Source organism: Haliaeetus leucocephalus, unplaced genomic scaffold, assembly GCF_000737465.1.
Source record: "Haliaeetus leucocephalus isolate CR32 unplaced genomic scaffold, Haliaeetus_leucocephalus-4.0 Scaffold340, whole genome shotgun sequence".
Lineage (NCBI taxonomy): Eukaryota > Metazoa > Chordata > Aves > Accipitriformes > Accipitridae > Haliaeetus > Haliaeetus leucocephalus.
In genome coordinates this window covers 8707432-8731477 of record NW_010972776.1, presented here as the reverse complement: position 1 = coordinate 8731477, position 24046 = coordinate 8707432, and the positions used below count along the sequence as shown (strand labels likewise).

The following is a 24046-nucleotide window of genomic DNA, read 5'->3' as shown; positions in this document are numbered from 1 at the left end:
TTATTATACTTGCCCTCTCTGACCTCTTTATTACTATATATGTGTGCACTTTCTCCACATTAACAAACTGAAATAGTAAGTAAAAATAAATAAATAAATAAAAAATAGAAAGTAAAAGAAACCTATCAAAAGAAAGAGGTCAACTGTTAATCTAAAATACTTTTCCTACCTGAAGTGTCAATCTCTTCACACATAAGAAAGAAATTGTATCTTCTAATTACTTTTTTTCGCTAACATAATCATAGATGGATAAGCATACATAGATGTAAAAATCTACCTCTGAAACTAGACAGTGGATTCTTCTATAGTTCGAATAAATTGTGACAGATGCCAGCACTTAGTTTTGTAACTTTATGGAAAATACATTTTATTTTTATATCTACAGCATTTGTGCAAGGAGAACTGCATTCTGTTTGCGCATAGTTTGTGCTAAAGCACAGGTACGTTTCTACTGAAATGAAGAAAGTACCTCTAAGTAAACTGATAAAAATGTAAAAGTTATCTTTAATTCAGCAATAGTGAATAAGTCACATGCTGTCAGTAACAGTGAAAAAGGATGGTATTTCCCCACATGACATGACCTGAAATATTCATGGTAAAATAAAAGTGGCATATAGATAGGTGTGCAAAAATATGACCATTGACTACAAACCAAAAAAGTAAAAACTGATTATTACACATGGGGAGCAGTGTAGAAATGTCACCACTACCAACAAGGACCAAGCGGCATAAGATAAAAAATAAAGATGGAGTAACATACTTAAGAGGAAACAAACAAAACTAGGAACGCAAGTTGTAAGGTAGGAGAGGAGAAAGGACTCCACATTGGTTCCAGATATGCATTTACTGGGGCATTATTATAACCAGTAACAATCATAAGACATGTGGGCTGCAGCTAGGGCTTCCCCATGATGCAGATTCCTGCACTAGTACTAAGTTAAGCCACAGCGTGGGCTTATCAGCTCAGTCTGGACCAATATAAAATTGCTTGAGCCAGCCAGGGTTTCTCTACAGTATCTTCTCCTTCTAGTATGCCTCTACTTCTACAATCAATCTGTGTGAAGCCAGCTCAGGGCTCCCTTTATGTTAAGATAACTCCTCTGTCATGTTCCTTACAAGAGTTTCTCCCCCTAAAGAAATGTAGGCTTTGCACTTATTCCTTTCAGCCTCCTTTGAAATTGTATGTTTGTTTGGGTTTTTTTTCCCCTTTCATTTCCTAGCACTGTTCTCTGACCAGTATGTCTCAGATTCACTTCAGGATACACCCAAATGCAGATCTCTGTCAGTTAAAAAAAACAAAACAAAACAACACAAACAAAACAAATGAACATCAGCATCTGGTTCTCTGCAGAGCAAGTAAACTGGCACTAGAGTTTAAAAGCCAGTATTATTCTATGCTTTTGTAAACATGCAACATAGCATATGAATTGGTTATTCCTGACCAAAGAAAATACTGGATAAGTAGTATTATACATAACCATATATTAACTGTCTGATTCATACTGAAGTGTAGCACAGTTAGTGACTGTCATGTAGGTTCTTGCTTGAAGAGCAACTGCATAAAACTTTCAGGCTTTGCTGCCCTCCTGTTACCTGAGGGATCTTGTCCATCAGCCGATAATGTAGCAGCACTTTTACTCCTAGCTAAGGAGGCCTGTGTGGGGGCGAGGAGGCGACTGATTACGCTACTGTCCAGAGGACTGAGCTGGGAACGACGAGCTAAACGATGAGAACAAATCAAAAAGGATCCAACATGAAATCATATAATGAAAAAGACAAGCAGTACAAAGCAAAGGAAGACTGTGAGCATTGTTGCAAATCATAACAGTTTAGGAAGAAAAATACTGAAGTCATGGAGAGGGAAATCCAAACTAAAAGCACAGAAGGGTTAAACACCGCAATCTCTTTATGTTGCACTTCTTGTCCTCGGCTTGCTTAATACTAATCATTTTAACGTGCAAAGACTGGCAGGCGTACAGCAGAGCTGAATGCTGAAGTCAGTCAAAGTACAAGAAGTTTTTGATCCAGCTCCTCAGAGCTATATTCTCTAGGTTGCAGGAAAGGCTGTTCTGACATAAAAAACAGAAGACTTGCAAGTCAAAGCGAACAGTTATCATCAGGCATCATTTGCACACACAAATTCACATGGACAGCACCCATCATCCTCCCATACAGGAAATATTCTGAAGCAGAATATAATTTCCACTGTTGCAATAGCTGCTAAAAAGAAAAGTTTCAGATTTGTTAACTCAAAGGGAAAAACATGTTAGAAAAGTTGCTAGTCTTCAGCTTTAATAAGAGTTCCTAGAAAACAGGTTATTCGTAACCTAGTGGGGAATTACACAGACCAAAAGAGACTGAAGTGAGAACGGGTTTCTTCCTTAATTTGCATGCACAAAGTTAAGGCCAGCAGCAGGAACAGAGAAGTTGCTTTTAAACTGAATAATGAAAGAGAGCTTAAAAAGCAAAGGTAAGATTTAACTAAGAAGTGAACATATCAGTGACATTTTTACTATGTCTTACATTTAAACCTACCAGCTTTCAAATACATCTCTCTCTCAAGCAGAGACATTATGCTATCTACTTAGAGTGCCATTTAACAAAGTCAAAGTCCTTCTTACAGGATTTCTTTTTTGTCCAAAGGGAGAAATTTAACCTTTACCATTTACAGTTTTATCTTCACCACTAGAGAACTAAAAAGCCATTAAAAAGTCCTAAAACTTTAAGAGCCAAGGAAACTAGTGAAAGTAAGCCTGTCCAAACTTTACTATGAATGGCTTTAAAAAGAAATATTCAGCTTTATGAAACAACCACCTGGTTTTTCTTCCTTTTTCACTTTTTCTAGTTCTGGAGAGGATTGGGGTTTACTACTCATTCTATTCAAAGATGTGCTCCTCTTCTTTTCTGTTCCTCCTAGAGACCAAGCGTAAGGAAGATTATTTTTAACAAGATATTTATATATATGATTTTCTAAACTGTCATTCCCATGCTTTGCTTTTGCCAATCAGCTAAAACCACAGTTCCATCATTATGAAGCACTATTTTCTCATGAACTAAATGGTATGGCTACCATTCGTCTACTCTCCCCCCACCCTTCCACTTTTCAGAGGAATAAGGCTGGTTTACAGACACAGTTACCCAATATTTGGCACTGCAATGTGCATAACGATATTTATGCCAGAGGGCATAGACTACATGCACAGCAGTGGAAGCCTGAGTAAAAACATTTATAATGAAACTGGGACATGGTTTAAAAGTCAACTTCAAATATCCCATTTACTGCCTCCCAATTCTCAAAACAAACTGGTTTCTAGCACCTTTCTGTTCCACCTGCGAACCTTTGAGTGCTGACTGCTGAGAATGTAGAGGAACTTTGTTATTCAGTCTGTTTAATGAGGCACTTCTCTTTGTGGTACCTGGAAGTGAAAGTGCATGGATTAATTATGTTGAAAAGCCTAGAAGTCCCCGCCAACACCTGCCCCACTTCCCTAAGATAGAGAAGAGTAATTAAGTCACTTTATAGTATGAATCCTTCAGAAGGAGGAAAACTGGATCAGGGAAGAATTACCCTATACAAAGCATTATTTCTTATATTCCTGTATGTTACTGATCATAGCAGCACGGTGCCAGTCTCGACAAACTTCTTGTTTGACCTATTGAGGCCATCCTTGTACAACTTTTTAAATAAGTAATTTAAAAAGGCCATTGCTCCCATTCTGTATGAGTAAGAGCGAGCTCAGAATTAACATGGAGCACAGCTGATGAAATACTCCACTGATCCAGGGACAAGCATCTTCCTCTCATTTCCACATTCTGCTCCTCCACCTTCCCAGGCACATATGCATGGCAGAAGCAGTCTGGTTAATTCTGTGACTGTATTGTCTGTCATCTGAATTTAGCCATCTTTTACCAAACAGCCATTTCTTCTTGAGTGCCAGATCAAGAGCACAGAATTGCTCTAACTTGCTATGCTGATCTAAACTATCCAGTCAGTCGACCTCTACATCCTGATCACATGGATCAGTTGGAGTCCTGTCCAAATTTCTTGTATTTCAGGCCACTTGAGAATTTTTCCTCCAAAGCAAACAAGGATTCACAAAGGATTTCAAGGTATGACAGCAAGTTTGAAAGCAATCCCCATGACTTGATAATTAGTGACTTCCTTTGTTAGTGGCTTAATTTGTACTCTACAGCCCTTTTTTCTGACTCACACTCAGAGCTGAACCCTGCAGACACATTATATATAAATATCATTTTAAATCACAAGCAGTCTCCAGTGACTCAGAGCCCCTGCAGCTATGCTAGTATAGATATATTCACTGATTTCCCTACCAGGCATACAGTGTATAAGTACTGCTGCATCACCTTCCAACATGAACGAGCAAAATCATGTCCATGTTAGGGATTCTTCTAGCACAGCTCATTTGATCAAAGGTTGCAGATTGACAGAACACTATAGCATAGACCTAGTTGAATTTGGTTTTGTATTAAACAGCTCTTAGCTTATTAATTCTTTTCATCATCTTGGAAAAAAAGACATTTGGGATACAGGCAGGCTCCTATGAAACACTGGAAAGATTCTCCACAAGGAAATTGCAGGCTAAAACAAGCTGATATGTGTTCATGCAAATAGTTTTTATTTTTCTTAACAAGTAGATTAGGACAATTTCTTGTGTTTCATAGTTTTTTTTTTAATTATTTGGAGAAAGCAGATTGCCATGATTTACAGAATGTATCAGGATGGGGCAAAGAGGAGGAGGCAGAGAGGAGATTCACATGTACAGGTTTACCAGAAAGTGGGAAAACCAGAGATCTATCTCATTCTCTACATCCCTGTTAAGACTAGTTGCATGGTGCACATTTGAAACATGACATGCTACAGTCAGGAGCTTCATCCACCTCAAAGATGCAATTCAAAATGAGACTGGAAGCCACAGAAATTGGTAGACGATCTCTGAGTGCAAACACTCTCAGAAACCCTTAAAAAATAAAAATAAAGAAATAGTTGTCTTCCAGGCTGTTTCTATTCCTTGGTAATCATCAGCACAGTAAGTAACCCAGAGTGCTTGCAAGCAGTGGTGTGCACTAACAGTTTAAGAAATGTGTAATTTGAGCATCAGTATCAAGATCACACTAATTTATTGGGCTAGGAAACGGTGTCAGAGCTGCACGCTATGGCTACAATGATGCTAGAACTCCAGGTCAAAACAAAACAAACTCCCACAGGTATCAGGGTTTTTCATGCATCCTTCTCTATTTGGTTAAAGCAGAATTCTAATATTAAAAAGAAAGTGTGTGTCTATAGAGTACAGGACTGGCACAACAGAAAGATGTCAAAACTAAGTTGATTTTCTCCTTCCCAAAGGCAATCAAGTGTCTGAAGCTGTCTAACAGAACAAAGAAAACTTTATTTTTGTACTATTTCTATTTTGCTGAAATTTTAGGGTGTGATTTAAGGCATGCAAACCCGTAACTATGATGTGAAATGATTTGCGAATCAATCATTCACCAAGATTTGACTTTAGTAAAGCAATTAACAGAAATAAAAAATAAAAAACCAGCAATCTTTACCGTTACTCTTCTCCTCTAACAGAGATCACATCAACTGGGTCAAAGCCCTGAACAGTGAAGCTGGATTAACAAACTGCATGAAATGCATTTGAGATCAAAATATGAAATGAGTTACACAGCAAGGGAGGAAAGGGAGTATCATTCCACCTCCTGTCTCCTCCCCAAATAACAGTTAAGCAGTACACCTGCTACCAGCAGACACACAAACACTTACTTCGATCAGAAGCATTTAAAAGCGCTGCAGATGATGACAACTGTTTATTCATGACAGCTTCTGTCTGTTTGAGGTTTGCTGTGGAGGTGGACCGCTTGCTGGCTGTGTAAAAAAGTGCTTACTTTAGAATTCACCTTCATACCTGAGGAAGAACCTTTCACACGTTGCTGTGAGCGAACTTTGGAAGTATTACATCCTGAAAGCTATTTCCAGTTTTGCTTAATAAGAAACAGAAATTATTTTTTTTCCTTTGAATAGACGTGATACAATTAGCACCAGTTGTAACATGCACAGAACAGGCATTTAATTTAGTAGAGCCATGCCAAGATTTTATGCACCTGTATGCAAACAAGTGATTTTTAAACGCTGTGCTCCTAACTTGTAAAGACAAAAGCTACTGAGATTGTGTGTTGTCACCAGACTGGTAAGACAGAAAAAGTAACAACAAAACCTGAAAAACAATAATTTCTTTCTTTGTTCCTTCCACATAGGTATGTCAAAACAGTTTTTCAATCACTAGTTAACAAAAACAAAACAAAACAAATACTTTTGGAGGGATAAAAGCAAGTCATGAGGAAAGGCAAGAAAGCATTCCTTTTTCTGATTACTTCCCAAGGGCTGCTGTAACTATTATAGAAATTTCCAATTTTTCTCTAAAAGGTAGTCCTTAAGTTCAAGTTTCCTATCAATTTTGTAACTCTTCTGAAAAAAACTGCTGCAAGAAGCATTATTTTTTTGTATGTGTATACACACAGACATATATATACACATAAAAATCACATCTCACATGGCAAAATTTCAAGTTTACTACAATACAGATAAATACCTGCTTTTTAATTTCAAATAATGTACTTTCAGGATGAACACTACTCCAGAGTGTGAAAGCCTTGGAAAAGCATGTACCTGTTGCTATGGAAACTCAATAAGCAGAAAACAGTAATGCACACAAAGTTGTGCAGACTAGCATAATAAACACAAGAAATTCCATACATCAAACACAAGTAATCAATTTTGCTGGCATATTGGACAGCAAAGATGATTAATGTGAACTCATTAGTGCATAAGTATCAAAGGAAAAAGCAGCACTACTCACCACAGAGGCAGCATCTTTTCCCTTTGGCCAGCATGCTATAGCAACTCCTTATAGGAAGAGCCAGGAGATAAGGATTCCTAAGGACACCCCTGCCCCTGCATCATGCTTTTGACAGAGGTACCCAACCCAGGCTTCATGAGCTAGGGGCCTCTCTCAAAACCATGTCAAGTAAAAACCAGATTTTGGAGCTGAAGCTACAGAAGCAGAAAGCTCCTGTCACAGTGAACAAGAGCAAAGTTGCCACGGGATAAGAGGGAGAAAGGGGGATCTACTGAATCTAGTTAAGAAATGAAGATCTGAGCTTAGCAGGTACTTTCCCAACATAACAAAACAAAACAAAACAAAAGGCACTTTATGAATGAAGCCTGAGTACTGGGGTAACTAAAACAGCCCTGAGAATTTTTATATATGAAAATCATGAAACTCGCAGTTAATGTATTTGGGTGTTTTCGAAGGTAAAGACTACCCTCTAGCGTCTGCTCTTGAAAAGAAAGCCTGGCTCCTGCCTGAATTCAAGCTTGTGAGTCTAAGGCCTCCAAACATCGTGGAGATGCTTCATACAAATTTGTCTTGGTTCAAATTAGGACTTCAGCTCTTGCATGAAATCTGAGATTTGGTCCATCACCTACTAAGACCCAGAGGGCAAAAAATTAAATCTTGCCTTGAGAAAAATTACACTGAGCAAAGTAATTCTTTTCCAGCAAGCTTAGAAGTTCTGGAGATGGGCTGTGCTGTTTGGGAGAGACAAGGGATGAAACTTCTACCAGAAGACTCAAAAGAAAAAAGTACAGGCCAAATATGACTGTTCATACCAAACAAAAAAAACCAAACAAACAAAAAAAAAAAATCAGTCTCTATTTTTCAGGGGAACAGCAGTGGTGAGGGCATGAGCTAGTATCTCAACTGATGCCTTGACAGAAAAAATCTAATTGATAAAGGGTATTCATACAGCTATTTAAGTCTTCTTTGTCCAGAAAATTTTCGTTTGCATTAATTGCCTAAGATCTTAAGAAGTCAATGCTTTTTTGATCAATATATTTGCAAATATATGATCAGATAGCCTCAACTTTTTCCCTACCTCACCCACAGGACAGCTTCTGCAAACTTTAAAGTTTTGGACAATTCACTAGGAAAAAAAGCTTTAGAAGACAGACAGGATATTCTTGAGTAAGTTATTCTGGTTACATAGGTATTTACAAAATATCTTTTGAAAAAATACCTCAAATATCTTTTGTATTTTGAGGGGAAAGTTAGAATACTTACATCAAGGGATTTGAAATGGAAGAAGCATACAGCACAAATCCCATGTGATACCAAATTGTATTTTTTAATGGAAGGGGGAAAGCAATCTGTAGCAGCAAAGCCAAAGAAAGCATATGACTGCCATGCAGCAAGGCTTGCAATTGGGTAAGGAGCTGGGAAATACAGTATCTTAAGAAAATCGTTATAAGAAAGAGCAGCTCTCAAACCTAGCTTCTCACTGAGATTCACTGAGAGAGGGTGCTGCAGCACTGCCTATCTGAGGTTGGATAAACTTAGGCTAAACAAAATATGATTATCCGTCTCTCACTTCCTTCCAAATTTCTACTAGGACAAGGAAGCTCTTTATTTAGAAAGGAGAGACTCTGGCAGCCCAATTTCTATTCTAATAGCACATGTCTCAACTACAGATGCACCTGAACATCTCGTTTTGCTTAGCAGTCATCACTAAACCTCCCTCATTTACAAGGACTCTGTCATCAAGGATGCTATATTAGACAGCCTTGCCATTTCTCTTGGCAGACCCACACCCTGCATGTTTCATCTTAGCACTGACAGCAATGTCATTAATGTAACATTTGACTCTGGGGCTTTCATCAATTTTTAAATTTCAGGCCATCAGCAGGGTACTTGGTGCAGTCTCAGTGAATCACATTCTGTGCATAATACAGAATGGCTGATGGTTGGTGAAATGCTCAATTACATAGGGCTTACTTTCCAGATCACACTACCTCTATTACCCACAAATGCTGCTTTACCAGTCAATGTTCCTAAATATTACTGTTGACACAGCCAGTTCATGGAAGAACATGTCTGATGCTGTATTTTTTTGCACAGCAATACAATGGACAAGAAAGTCTTTAGTCCTAAAATAATGTAAAGAATATTTGAAATCTGTTCCCCCAATGGTTTTCATTTTAAGAAATGGAGCCTTTAATCCCAAATCTGCCACAGAAACTGATGGTGCAAAAATAATATTGCATTGAAACTAGCTCTAGATGTGCTGTTAGACAAGGTGCACCACTCAGCCACAATGATGTAATGTAGTAAGAGCTCATATGGTGTAATTTTTCAGAGTAAAAAAAAAAAAAAAGTAATTGCTGTCTTTCCAGCATTCGTGCAAACATAAGGTGAAAGGGACCAAATAAGGATTTTTTTTTTTTAGAAAGCCAGCTGGACTTAGGCATCCTACATGGTTTGGGTAGATTTTAATAACAATTAAGTGAGGAGCTCCCAGAAAGATAAAAAGCTAAGAATGATCCTGAAACAGGAATAAATATGAGAAGCGTAAATCCAATCATGATTCCACAATATCCACCCCAGGTAAGACAGCTGTATGTTTGAAACCTCAACATAAAATCAAACACAGATTTAAAACAGTGTGGATACACAGGTGTCTTAGTAAAACACTGCATTATCTGTTTATTTCCATAGTCAATTTTTTCAAAATTGGTGCCAAGTTATCCAAATTGATCTACTGTAGCTGAACTTATCTGTTCTTCTTCTTGTTACTTTATGATGCATAAGGTACAGCTTAAGCGCCTATTATTACATCAGGAGCAATTTGTTGGAAGACACTTTATTTTTAATGTGCTTCAGCAGCACTGAAGATCTTTCTCCGCAATCAAAAGGACAGACAAGACTCATTTCCTCACATAAATTAGGAGAGAGCAAAGAATATTATGTTTGTTATAAAGTTTAGCTTTAAAATTAGGTAAGACAGAAAAGAATGGAGGAGGACAAAAAATAGTGCTTTTCTAAATATGTAAAGCAAATGCGATTTCCTAGTTTCAAGGTTAAATGGCATTTGGTAATGTGGAATACAGTAATTGGATTTATATAGGTATCCAAGGAACATGTGTTAAACAGGTAAACCAATCCAGTCAAACTGGCTAATTTTGGAGAAAATTAGGGATTCATGCTGTGCAGAGAAAGGGAAGAGAGAAGTTAAATAAAATACACATGCTTCTGCTGTGTTGCCAGAATAAGCCACAGTAGTTAAATCATACTCAGACTTTCATTGCATTTTCAAGTCTCATATTGTCACAGCATTACGAGACAGCTGTATTGAATTAGTAATGCTGTGAGCATGCACAGATTTTCAGAATTCAGATTTAGCAGGGTCTCAGCTGAGAGCTATCATCTTAAACTAGCTACAAGAAATAAATTTGCTTATTAAACACATAGCCTTGACAAATATATCAGTGATCCAACGTGTTTCTATGAATGGCTCAGTCTGTGCACTGGAAAGTGCCAGAAATCCAATGAAAACACATTTAGATGTATAGAATCATGTTTAGATAACTGGACAGATCTGATTTTGCAAAACCCTTAATGGAAAAAGTATCAAACTGCACAAAGGACCCATTCCCTTTCACAAAGTTTCAGCAAAATATAATTTGATTTTGCCAATTATTACTTCAATTGCTGGTAAAACTAAGCAAAAAGAAAACAAACCAAGCCCTACCATGTACTTTTTGCAAATTAGGAAACAATGAAACAGTTCAAAATTGCCCTAAAAAAAAAAAAAAAAGCTTAGACTACTTAACTAATTTATATTCAAAACCACGCCACTAAGAATTTCTCTTCTCCTTCCCCATGCTGTATCCGGTCATCTTTAAAAACCCAAATGCACATATCCTTTCCCTGAAAATTCCCTCAGGATGCCATGACTTAAGCTGTAGTTTAATTAGCTGGGAGGGATAGTTAAAAACGTAGGGGGCTGCTTTCTACTTAGGGATCACATTTGTTGCACAGCTGGCCAAGATCCAGGAAAAGATCTATAAGAAGATGGTTTTCCTTAGTTTCAGAGAAACAAGAACTCAAGTTCAAAAGGTTAGTAGTGAGTGTAAAACGACAGAAAAAGAACATTTTAGAAATCAATACCACCAGTTCCACCTTCATCTGTGGTCTGTTGTTCTGTAGAAGAAGAGGGTTTGTAAGCAAAGTCACAAGGTCAAATGGCAAACAATGCAAGGTAACAAAAAAATGGGGAAGCTGGATATCACAATGATAATTTATATCAAAGCATTTTCAAACATGTTACAAATAAACACTTTAAGTCAACACTCATGCTGACAGAAGATGACACTACTAAAACACACTCAGTTCAATTCCACCTATTCAGAAGATAGGCTGAATTAAAGCATTTTTTGTTTTATTTTATTCCTGGACAGTAACTTAAGTAACTTATTGGCAGGGTCTTCCAGTTAGGTAGCGCATGAAAAGATCCCTTCCACTGCAATCTTGATTTGCTGGTCTAATTTCAGAATGTTGACAAGCTGAAACAGTTAATTGTGTGAAATAGGAAAAAATCTGAGCTCAAATTAAAGTGTTAAAATGCATCACCTAATCTAGAACAGAACCTATTCTCCAAGAAGCTTGGACACCGCCCACTGCTTCTCCTTACCCATTACTGGTCATTTAAATAATAAGTTAGCATTCTGTAACTCTAAGGGTGTGTTTAAAACATTTTGGATGTAGTGTTACAGTACATTTTTTTTGTTCTATTTATCACCAGTCTTAGCACACCATTACATGTACTGCATCTGAAGGACTCGGAATTATTTTAACATTATACATTACAATTCCCCTTACCTGATGGTTGGGGGCTGGCAATGCAATGCTGCCAGGTGTTGTATTTCCCATATGGCTTCTCTCTAGCTCTTCCCAAAGCCAAAAATAGCTCTAAGTCTGAGCAGCATTTCAGGGCAAGAACAGATATGATTCTTTCCCCAAGAGCTACCCACAGATCCTGTTGTACGATCCAAGATAGGAAAGGATGCCCAGGTCCCTATGAATACTGCTGCACCTGCCAGTGTTCACACATAATACTCTGTCATTTCAGCCATGCTAGAAAAGGTGCTACTTACCTGTTTTGCTCTCTGAATCTGGAGTTACAGATCCTCCCCATGACCACCTCTTCTGTCGTGTTTCCAGTCGCTGATTCCGTTCCAAGGTACGATGCATAGCTGCTTCATATCGCTCCTATCATTAAACAACATCTCTATGAAGCTTATAACTATATAAAGCAAGCACAGCTATGCCAGAAGACAAAATATATTTTTTTCTCCCAGGATGATTTAAAATCTCTTACCTATACTGCCTGATAACAAGCCCTTGTTACAAAAACTATCATGCAAAGAATGTTAGGGGCAATTACTGGTTTCAAAACACTGCAAACATGATTAGGTTGAGCTAAAGCACAGATAATCTATTCTACTCTTTACTTAAAATAGCCACCAAACAGATTTCCTATTCAGTAGAGAGCACTACTTACTTTCTAAATAGGGATGAACCCCAAACTGAGCAAAAAAAATTACTTACCCTTTTAACTATTTTATCCTGAAGTTATTTATAAAAGGTGATAAAAATTCTCCATTATAAAATACCAAGTATAAGGTTATGTGTATTTTCAGAGAACTATACAAACACTGACCCAAGTCTTAGCACATACTGGCATTAATAGATATATGATGATATATGATGACATGGAGGCAAAACTGCAAAAAAGACCAGTCAACTCCAGACCTCAGCAACCACTGCTGATAGGATAAAGAAGACTGAAAGAAGCTTTTGCTTCTGTCTCCAGGACTGGCAACTGCTAATGGGGGAACTTTAGCTCTTGTGCATAAAGATGAACTGTAACCATGCTAGACTTTCTTCTCAGCCAGGTTTCCATACATGTGTCAACAACAGATTTCTCTTCTGGAATAGTCATATCCCAAGTGATCTTTTGAAGCAGTATTTACTGCTGATACATTGCAGCAAGATGCCAAGGGGACTCATTATCCAAATATTTCTCCCTCTAGAGGACACAAGACTTTCACCTTCTTTCAACACCATTTCACAACACAAACTAAAAAAATCGCAGTGTATAACAGACAAAGTAAACTTGCAAGGAAGGGAGGAAGGATTCCGTTCACTGACAAAAGATAAAAATAAAAGTTTTTGTTTGAAATATAAAGCTTAGCTTCCTCTCTGTTAAAGAAACCTGAACTAGAGTTTACCTAAGGTGCCAAAGTACCCAGACATTATGTAATCTGTAGATGATATTTCCATGGAGGTATCCGCAGTGCGGTAATACTTCAAAGTCACAGTTAAAGACATAGGCTTCACTTTACAAAAAAAACCAGAAAATCAGTTTTCAGCTCAAGACATCAACATAGCAAGTTGCACAGCTGTACAGAATAATTGAGTAACTGAGAGAAGACAGGTATCTCAATCCTAGCCACGGCTAGTTGTCTTCAAGACTCAGGCAGAGAATCACTTCTTCTTCCACAGTATTTGCTACTGTGCTGCTGTTTCTACTTTATCTAAGGAAGATGATTAACTAAATGAGACTTGGCTGAAGTACCAAACAAGAATGTTGGAGACTGTATATTTTGATGCACTTCCATCTACTAAATTTACAACTGTGGATGGTACCTTGATGGCAAATATTGCCCTAAGATAGCTTAGCATCTTTAAAAGTGATTATTTTCTAATGTCAGAGTACCAAAGTCAAGATCTGTTTTCACTTTCTGGTTGAAAGCAAGGTTTATAGGTCAAGTGCACGCTATTTTCCCACCTGCCGGATTCTTCATGTATAACTCTCTATGTACAAGGTCATCTTCCTCCAGGGACCAAGTAAAAGATGAGGTTAACACCAATCACTCATCGGCTAGTCCTTGTCTTCCTTGATTATTCACCCCGGTGGCCACTTAAAACATATCCACCATCCTCAAAATTACATGAATAAATGTACTATAGCCTTAGGGGTAACACCTCTTGAAGCATAAGGGATGCTTTTTGCTTAAAGGAGTTGCTTGAAGAGATGATACTGCAGTGGACTGCAGTCAAGGCCCACCCAAAACATTTCTGCTTGTTCTCCAGCAATGTAAACTATTCCATGAAGTTCAAATGGAATATCAAACTGAACACACCCAGAAGCCAATTACAGATAACCAAACACCAGCGTAGAATACTGCCAGTCAAAAAGGGTAAAAAAGATGTATTGCTAGAACAATGTAACAAAGCCTGGACTCCCAAGGGAACACCGGCCAGGCTTACACGCTCTTCATCCATGACCCACAGAAAGTTGTTACAACTAGCTTATAAAAGCACATGTGTGTGTCATGTCTTTACTGCTGACACCATGGAAATGAACCCTTTCAGAACTTGCATCACCTTTAATATGCACTAGCAGACCTACTCTTCAAAAGGGATAGCATAACTTCATGTATTTATTTCTACTTTCAGCTTCTATCAATTTGCAACGAGCTCCGCAACTCAAATACTGCTCTGCTGGTGCATATGCAGTCAAAGCAAAGGCAAAGAGTCAAATAAGAACAGTCAATACACAGTTCAAAGCAGCAAATGGTAACTATACAGATAACATTATTAACCGCTCAACATATAGTTACAAACTGTAATTGAAAAGAAAGAATGCGAGCCTCTTAGGCCACAGTGGGGCTCCCAGGAAGCAAGACACAGAATTAAGAAAAGTCTAAGACCTGTCAGCCGCGCTGATTTACAAGGAGAATCTACGAAGTGCGCCAAAAGGAATCTAGAAATCTAGGAATATGGGGTGGGGTTTTTGCTCATGTGAAAAATAACCAGTGGCCAAATAGCAGCCATAGCTCCTGAAGTCCTGAGTGCCTCGAGTATAGCTAAAGCTAGCACTGGGAAGAGGAATGAGGACATGTCTGTATAGCTGTCCTAGCTTTGGTTGGGATAGAGTTCATTTTCTTTCTAGAAGGTGGTATAGTGTTAAGTTTTGGATTTCATATGAGAAGAATGTTGATAACACACTGATGTTTTCAGTTGTTGCTAAGTAGGGTTTAGACCAAGTCAAGGACTTTTCAGCTTCTCATGCCCAGCCAGCAAGAAGGCTGGAGGGGCACAAGAAGCTGGGAGGGGACACAGCCAGGGCAGCTGTGCCAAACTGGCTAAAGGGATATTCCATAGCATGTGACGTCATGCCCAGTATATAAACTGGGAGGAGTTGGCTGGGGGGTGGTGGTGTATTGCTGCTCGGGAACTAACGGGGCATCAGTTGGTGAGTGGTGAGCAGTTGCATTGTGCACCACTTGTTTTGTATACTCCAATTCTTTTACTATTATTATTGTAATTTTATTATTGTTGTTGTTATTATTATCATTATTAGTTTCTTACTTTCTGTCCTATTAAACTGCTCTTATCTCAACCCACGAGTTTTACTTTTCTGATTCTCTCCCCCATCCCACTGGGGGAGGGGGGAATGAGCAAGCGGCTACATGGTACTTAGTTGCTGGCTGAGGTTAAACTACAACAGTAGCCCACTGTACAGATGAGGACTTTTTTTTTTTTAATGTTGTAATACATTCAACATTTCTGTAACTTTCTGTTTAACGTTACTTCAGAGCATGGTAAGGTAGGAAAACAATGTAGGATTTTCTTTAAAACTATAGAACTTCAATGCATAGTACCTTTTCCTCCTCTATTTTTTGTTTTCTCTTTTCTTCTACTGCTGCCCTCCGTTGTTCCTCTTTCTGCTTCTGTTCTTTTAGCTTTCTCTGCCTTTCTTCTAACTGTTTTTCATACTGGAGTTTTGCTTTCCTCTCCTTTTCAAGGATTTGTGTCTCTTTGGCAGCTGTAAATTTTCAAGAAAAAATTAAAATAAAACTTAACTATTCATTGATATTACAACGCAACTTACAGGCAAGAGACTACCAAGCAAAATTATCATCACTTAAAGCTAAAACATACAGCAAGATTAGCTTGCAGAGCTGGATGACACTGCACATGACGACAGAGGAGTCTTTAATCCTGTCCCCAGGTTAGGCTGGAATTAGAAACTTTCCTGCCATTAGACTACTGTCTAGACAGGAATGTCAGGATATGCATATACCCTACGTTAAGCATATACTTTTCTTGCCATCATAACAGTGAAGCCTTTGTAGGTAGAGTAGTAAGTTGAGTATCAAAAGGCAGAATTGTCTATGTTGCGATTTTCTTTTTTTTTTTAGAACAAGATATAATGAAAAGATTTAAAGCACTGAGTGACAAGATGGGAAAACCCCACAGTTACTGGATTCGAGTTCAAAATAGTTATGTCACTATTCTCCGCAGCCTCCACCTAGGAACAGCTGTGCAGTTTAACAGGAAGCTTCAAATACTGTGACAAAAAGCTAGTGGTTGAATACATAGTGGAAGTATTTTCGGCAGCTAGACAGATGAAATGAACCGAGAGACCAGAAAACTACACCAACAATGCACAGGCAGTATCTACATATAAGGCCCCCAAAATACTTCTGAATTTGCATGTGTCCTAGTCCTATCCTCTCTCCACGTTAGGGTAACACAATCATTCCTGTTGCCGTGTGTCTATGCTTTTATGTTAAGAAACAAAGATACAGGCCAGAGAGACACCACTCCTCACAAGCTGGGAGACCAAGAACCAGGACTGCAGGGCATACTGTGACCCTTTCATCTCTTGCTGCACATACATGCACTGATTCACGTCACAAACAGCATAAAGCTGGGCAAGAGTTTTATGCTCTTCTCTGGGTCTCAGATTCTTTGCCAAGATAAAGTGTATACTGCTGACACTTCAATCCAGGAGTCATTTCAGTGTGCTAGGAAACAAGAGAAGCAGTGTTCAAGGCAATCAAGCCATTCAACTAGCTAAATCTTTTCTGTTTTCTCTGCATCAGCGTTCCCCAAACCTCAGTCTTCAGTGCTACAGGAAGCAGTTCTAAGCTAAAAGTTTTACTTTCAGGAGGGTTTTTGTTAAGGCTTTCAATAAGAAATTGGCTAAAATTGCTTGGTGGTGACTAAGAAATGGAAGGTCAGAAGTGACATACAGCTTCAAGAAGCTAAAAATCTCTGGAATGTTTTCCTCTCAAATCTAATACTTCTCCATTCAGGTTCACAGATGGTCACTGATGAAAGACCATGAGCAGACCTTGTCTCTTGTCCCCAGCAAGCTGAAAAAAGTGACTGAACATGTATCAAGGGAGTAAGTTACCCCTTCAACAAAAACATTTTAGGAAATTGTTTTTTAAATGAAACATGAAAATACCATGTTGCTTTTCCCGCTCTTCTCTACGCTCCCTGGCCAGTCTTTGTCTTTCTTCTGTTCTTAGAGTGGAGCCATCTATCACTGTCAAAAGAAAAATTGAAGACACATAATTGTCAGTTATTTTTAACATTCAAATTTAAATAAAAAGGTCGGAAGTCTTTACTATCAAAAGGATAATGGAACTTCCTGAGAGATACGCATACCACCAAAGCACTGCACACTCTATACAGAGATTAAAGATGTAATCTGAAAAATTCATAGGAAGCTGAATACCCTCCTTTTTCCTCTTTCCATTCCCTCACAACCACCAATCCACTATTTTTAATAGGTACATCAGAAAGCAGACACAATATTAAAAGGCCCAATGCACACAGTCAAAAGAAAGCCTGAACAGAAGTCAGACGTGTGAGAACATACCCTTATTCCAAATTCAGCTCTGATCCTCATTCTTGATCAGAATTCCTATGATAAAGAATTACAGGAATCTAGGAAAACTCAATCTGAGAACAGATAGTTCACCCGTCATGACAAATTCAAAGCACTGTAGGATAGCTAGTTTGCAGGCTAAGCAGAACCAAGACTGCTGAAGTCTTTGTGGGTATAAAAAATTGAATTTCAGCAAGAAGTGAACTAGTAACCTGACCAGAGCACAAAATAAAAAATAAAATTATTTATCTTTGTTGTTATGACCCACTGAAGAGATAGGCAACTTCACCAACTGAACTCTGAGTGAGTCAAGAGCAAGTCTGTCATCAAAACCAGACCTTCAATGAATCTATGAAACATCTACCAGATACTTTATGCTCTGATGCCTCCTGAAGACAGAACATCAAACTTCTTTTTAAAGTGTTTTATTCATTCCCTACTAACTCTCCCTTGTGAACCCAGTACTTCATTAAGAACAATGACCAATAATTATACCTGGTTTAGTTGCTGTCTTTATATTTATTGAGGTCTGGACTGCAATAGGGCTAACACCACTTTGGCTTCTTCTTTCTTCTGCTATGGCTTGAGCTGCAGCAACTGTGAGAAAGAATCATTCCATATTAAGAAAAGCTCTACAACCAAAACTCATGAAATAAATATCTAAAATAAATACATAAAATTCTACTTGACATTGTAGATCCTGTTATTAAATAACTTGGGACTGCTCAACTTGTAAGAAGAAAAAACTTGTCAAATGAGAGTTGGCACAGCTTTTCATTGTAAAAACAACAGTTACAAACCCTTATGTTTTAAAATGTGTAGCAAAGGACTACAGAGTTTCAAAACCCCCAAACTTACTAAATAACTTTTCTAAGAAGAAAAGCAATATTTAGCAAAGATGTGAGTCTGACTTAATAATAAAAACTCTTTGCTACTGCATGTGTATTTGTGGGCTGAACAAACATATATGAGTCGATTAGCACTGGTAGAATCATATTCTGATGAGACCCAAGCAGGGAAAGGTTTATGAGGACCTTTCATTACTTCATGACATGAAACAGAAAGTAGATTAGCTGCATAGAGTAAACCATTAATGGATGCTTACAACATACTTCTAAAACTGGATCTTCAAAAATAAATTCTAATTATAAATTAGACTCCAAAACAGTAATTTGAGCATTTGTGCAGAGACCCGTTCACCTTATTCGAGTTTTACCAAGGTGAGTACACTGAACTGCAGGGCTACGACTCCCAGTTAATCATACAAGAAATGAAATGCTAGCAAAATTAATTTCGCTAAATTACAAAACCCATTAAGAAGTCAGGGAGACTAATTTACTGTATCACTTTCCACAGATTGTCTTTATTTTGGTATCAACTTTCACTTTAACTGATCACTTCTTAGGGTGTGAAGGGGAAGCGTTACAGGGAAAGCAGGCAGGGCAACCTGTCATACAGCATTACCCGAGTGTCCTTACAGCAGTGACACCTTGTTCTAACCTTGGCTGACAGATACGGGGAGATCAACTTGGTTCTTACAGAAAAGCCCAACTTCGGGGGATGCAAGGGAACACACCATGCAATCAACCAAACACGAGAAAGCAGAAGTCGATGCCTGTTTTAAACAGAAAAGGCAATCCACAGAAGTAACACATAATGTGCCGAGATTTCAACCATAATGTGAAGGACGAGTAGTAGAATTTGGTGCTACGTTTAAAAAAAGACAAGGACAGCTTTGCCAATGATCTCAGGCTTCCCTTTAATAGAGTAGTGCAGAATGCAAAGGAGGAAGGAAGAGTCTCCCTCTTCTCCATGCATTGCCATGACAACTAGCTGTGTCATGGTAATAACCCTCCCTAAGGCTGCGCCCAAGAACAATCATCTCAAAGTATTTAATCCCATGTGATGTCAGTGATAAATGCCGATTACAATACTTATTCAGCAACTCTAAATTGTCACCCGCAGCTGTTGCCATGTCTTGAATTAATTTTTCATTGCAGCACCAAACAAAAGTCTTCCTCAGTTCCATCCCATACATCTCTGAGGCTCTTTTCAAACAAGTCAGAGACCAGATATACTGCGACACGGTAAGATTACCAATTGGCAAAGAGAACAACTAAAAAAGGGCTCACTGTAATTTCATTATGTAGACCAAAAGTGAGTCAAAAAGCTGATTTTGTACACCGTTGCATGTCACATGGATGGGAACCTGGCCCAAAAATTCAGCAAGTGGAGAACAACAAAATTATATATTCTCAACACAATTAGATGTGAAAACAGCCTGAGTAAAACCAGCCGACTGCAAGTTATTCTGAGAGCAAAAATATACAGCCAGGGCATTTATATCCAAAGACACCTTTGTAGATCATAAAGGCTGAATGAACATAAGCTTCTTCAAATACCATTCGAAGTTATGACAAATACAGAAACCCAGTTGCATCTTTTCTTCAGTCTCCATCAGCAAGGGAGGAGAGACAGGAGGTATACATGCAGACTGCGCCAATTCAGCCCAGCCCAGCTGGGAAATGAGCCCAACAGAATAAATTCACCCTACACCTACACTGGGTTTAGTTATGACCAACACTGGAATTTTGCCTCAACTCTCAAAGTTTAAACATCAAAATTTCTGTAACAAAGTTACAGTAAGAAGCAAGCTGCAATTTAAACAGGTACAATATTAATCTTATTTTACTTGCAGAACTATTTTACTCTTAGAAATCTTGCAACAAACCAGTCATAATGGATGTAGGGGATTATGTATTTATTTATTCATTTAAAAAAAATAATCACTTGAATAATGTTCATGATTAGAAGGCACTCATTTAAAAAAAGTGTCATCTGCAAAGCAATTAGTTCATCTTAATTAATTAAGGTTGCAAAAAATTACTTGAGGTTCTATAGAACAGGAAAGTGGGTTACAGAAACAGTACAGCTTGCAAAGGACACAGAGGTGAAAATAGTCTAGAAATACTTAGCCAAAGGATTTTGTATGTCAGGGTTTTTTTGTACGTCAGTTCAAATATTTATGTTCACTGCTTCAATCCTTCATTATTTGCATAGAAACAACATGCTTACAAATTTGAAAGTAGCAGATTTAAAGGCACTAAGAGTGCACATTCCTGTTACACAGAAGCAATCCATTTAACTAACAGAAAGTTAGAATTAAAAGTGACCTGGGGATTTGAACAAAAGATTATTAAGAGGGGAACAGCCATCACATTAGATGCATCCCCAAGATGTGTGAACTCAATTTCACCAGGTCTCAGGTGAACTGACAGGTTTTACAGCCCTTGTCAATTTTATGGTAAATTTACAATATGAAACTGTGATTTGAAAAATCCACATTCTATTACAGTAAGAGAAAAGGAATTGCATACTTCTGCATTCTGCAACCTTTTAAAAAAATGCAGATTTTATTTTCCTTTAATAGGACAAAAGGAATCTTAATTTTGAATACATTTAAATGTTTTTTGGCATGAGTGTCTATAGTTTTTTTACCTAGTTTTCTATAATGAATGTAGCAGTCTGCTACGGAGCAAAGCTTCACTGAAAAGAATTTTCCACAAAATCTAACTATCTCTGTAAAATAAGCCTAATACTTCTGTGATTAATTAGGATACCCCAGAACAGGAAACCAGTTAACAACCATTTCACTACAACCTGTGTCACATGCTATATTACAGGGGGTTGCCTTCACGGATACATTCAGCAAACTTCCTAGAGAAGAAAATTCTCTTAGAGGCAAATTAAGTCTCATTTCTATTCCGAGCTTCCCTCCCACAGTAGTCAGTAAAGGCTTTCACAACTATAATTTGTGATCAGCATAATGTGTGTGCTTATTTTACAGTAGTCTACCTTTAAATATTTCAGCTAAAATTCATAAAAGTACAAGCCACACATGTGGCCAATAATAATATTTGCATTCATGCATAATAAAATAGAGCTATTTGGAACATAAAATGGTCAGCTAATTTGGGAAGCAGTTTTCCTTCTGCACCCTCACCACCGTTTAGCACTATGTGTCTGGCCAAGCGTATCATGGATAAAACAAACCAACGGAAACACCAGGAACCAGCCGCTGCAGGAGGCAATGTGCCAGATAAAGCTGACTTTCCCAATTTCACCTTCCAGCTCACGATCACGCTAACTGCGCAGGTACCATGGTGCCTCCCTTCCACTGAGCATGACGATACTTCCCTTCGCCTATCAGGTTTCCAATATGCCCTGAAGAGACCGGTGCTAAAAATAAAACTTTATTTCTATTTCAATCCTTGCACTGAGTTAATACCCTTGGCCCTTGCCAAGACTGTCAAAGGACCCACACAGTTGCTGTTCTTAGTAAACCTCATTAGGGACTGAGGCGGCTCCGTCCCTTCACCTAGCGAGGTTTAGGGCTTCCATCCCATCGCCTCTCCCACCATCTGTGACCCAGCCAGATGCTGCCCCACTCGCTCTTCCCTTCCCATGCCGAACCAGAAAGGAGAGCAGAACGTGCCGACTTTCACAGCAATCCTTCTGGTTCTTATGATTTAATGACTCCTTATGCAAAGCAAAGAAAGAAAAAAAATCCCAGACTAAGCCTTTGAAACAACAGTTAGCAGGTATCCTGGATGTTAAGCATTGTTATGAATCTAAGTGTTTCCGTAAAAGTTTAAAGCAGGTGACAAGAACCCAATAAACAATCCATAAACCAAAAATGAACTTCCCAGCAAAATATCTGACTTCATAGCAAACTGTGTCAAATCTGCAAGATGCCATTTTTGTCTTGCTCCACTACAGGCAGCTACTGTTTGTCTAGTGGATAGTAATCCTTTTCAGTAACACTGTTCAGATCCTTCTTTAATAATTTTTGTACCATGCTTTCAGGAAAGACAAGGGAAGTCAGCATTCAAGCTTGAGATTTCTGTGACTGTCTTTTAAGCCGATTTCCACTCATTAATTAACACAGGTTAAAACAAATAGATGCAAGATCATATATTAGATGCTTTAAAAATCAGGTATTGGTTTTACACCATTACTCCTTGTTTAAAGGACACCAGAAGGATGCACCCTCACACAAACAGGTAGACAACACAGAAAGTTTCTAAGCATGAGCAGAAAAGCCATCTCTGTACACATTCCTCTTTTCCCTGCCTTCCCCCTTCTTTCTGTCTTTCCCTGTTGATCCTCACGTCCCGTCTTTGGGCTGCAAGGACTGACAGGCTCCACAACCAAACACGTGAGCCTCCCAGTAGGCACCTTCTGACGGACCAGCTGGAAACCAGATGGTTCTCCTATTTTGTCTGGGCAGTCACCAGATGGGAAGCACACAGATCTCCAGAAAGCAGTGCACGATGTCTCTCAGCTTCAGCAGGCCAGAAGAGCTTCCTGTTGTCTTATCCTTATTTCAGACTCTATTTGCACACTTTCATTCTATATTTATTCCCTGCATGTGATACCTATTTTATTACCTTTACGTGCTTTCCTCCTCCTCTTAAGACCATTTCTGCAGCTAATTCTCTACAACAATCTGGTTTTCTTCCCAATGTTCAAGGCAGTTTGGGATGATTTCTTCAGTTCATCACAAGTATTGATCCCAATGGAAAACTCTCGACACAAGCATTCCTTTGTAGTATATGAATTAGCAGCTCCACAAGTAAGTATTTGAGACATATCTGCAAGAATGTAAGTTTTTACTTATCCTTAACATCCACACTCAGATTAAGAGCTGGAAACATAAAAAAAAAATAAATTCACATCATTAACAAAACACTTACTTAGGCCTTATAAGGAAACCTACAAAGATACAGCTGAAGCAATCTTAAAGACATGTTACCATATTCATTCAGCCTAGGGCATGATCAGAGAGGCACCAGGAAGGTTGCTAGTTAATTTGTGGGTTGATCTCTGTACACTTTTCCCCAGGGGAAGCACATAATCTAAACCAAACTTGAATGTAATACAAGCACAGACCAAGGAATCAAAATTTGTCCTTAAAAGAATTGTCAGCCATCTCCAAAAACTTTCTACAGTCAGAGGTGCTATACCATTGTCCAACAGCCACATCAGGCGAGTACCGTCCTTAGTCCAAATGCTAGTGATACGTACTGTAAATGTATCTTCTATGGAGCCTTACTGATTCCTGCTGTCACTCATATCCTCTTATTTTAACCTTGGTCACACTGCTCAGCCAAGAGTTACGCTTCTCTCTACTTAATGGGAAAAGCAACTGCCATCACAACGCTTAAAGAGGACAAAGATGTCACCAACTCTTGCAGAAGCCATCATAAGGTTGGTAAGAAACACTGCCTTGTACTGTGCACACAGGGCTGACAAGCTAAATCCACTCCCATCTCTGGAAAAGACACCCAGCTTCACAATTTGGGGTTCTTTATTAGTAAGGTATGTTATTATTCACCCCTTGAAAGAAATGAAACTGAACCACAGCAGATACTCTACT

General features: G+C 38.4%; 1 protein-coding gene across 3 annotated transcripts in view; it reads right to left on the bottom strand.

The window, feature by feature from the left end:
* MAP7D3 (MAP7 domain containing 3) overlaps window positions 1–18199 on the bottom strand; it is a 33388-nt gene extending 15189 nt beyond the window's left edge. For 2 of the 3 annotated variants that reach the window (XM_010572467.1, XM_010572466.1), the window contains exons 1-7: window positions 17182–17219; window positions 12011–12125; window positions 11025–11057; window positions 5786–5887; window positions 3318–3416; window positions 2815–2913; window positions 1594–1719 (exon numbers count right to left, since the gene is read on the bottom strand). In XM_010572467.1, coding sequence (XP_010570769.1) covers window positions 1594–1719; window positions 2815–2913; window positions 3318–3416; window positions 5786–5887; window positions 11025–11057; window positions 12011–12125; window positions 17182–17184 — 577 coding nt within the window. In that variant the 5' untranslated portion in view covers window positions 17185–17219. Of the gene's footprint in view, window positions 1–1593; window positions 1720–2814; window positions 2914–3317; window positions 3417–5785; window positions 5888–11024; window positions 11058–12010; window positions 12126–15586; window positions 15751–17181; window positions 17263–18102 lie in introns of those variants that run through there. The other variant, XM_010572468.1, reaches the window with a different exon arrangement.
* Between the last annotated feature and the right edge of the window lie 5847 nt (window positions 18200–24046).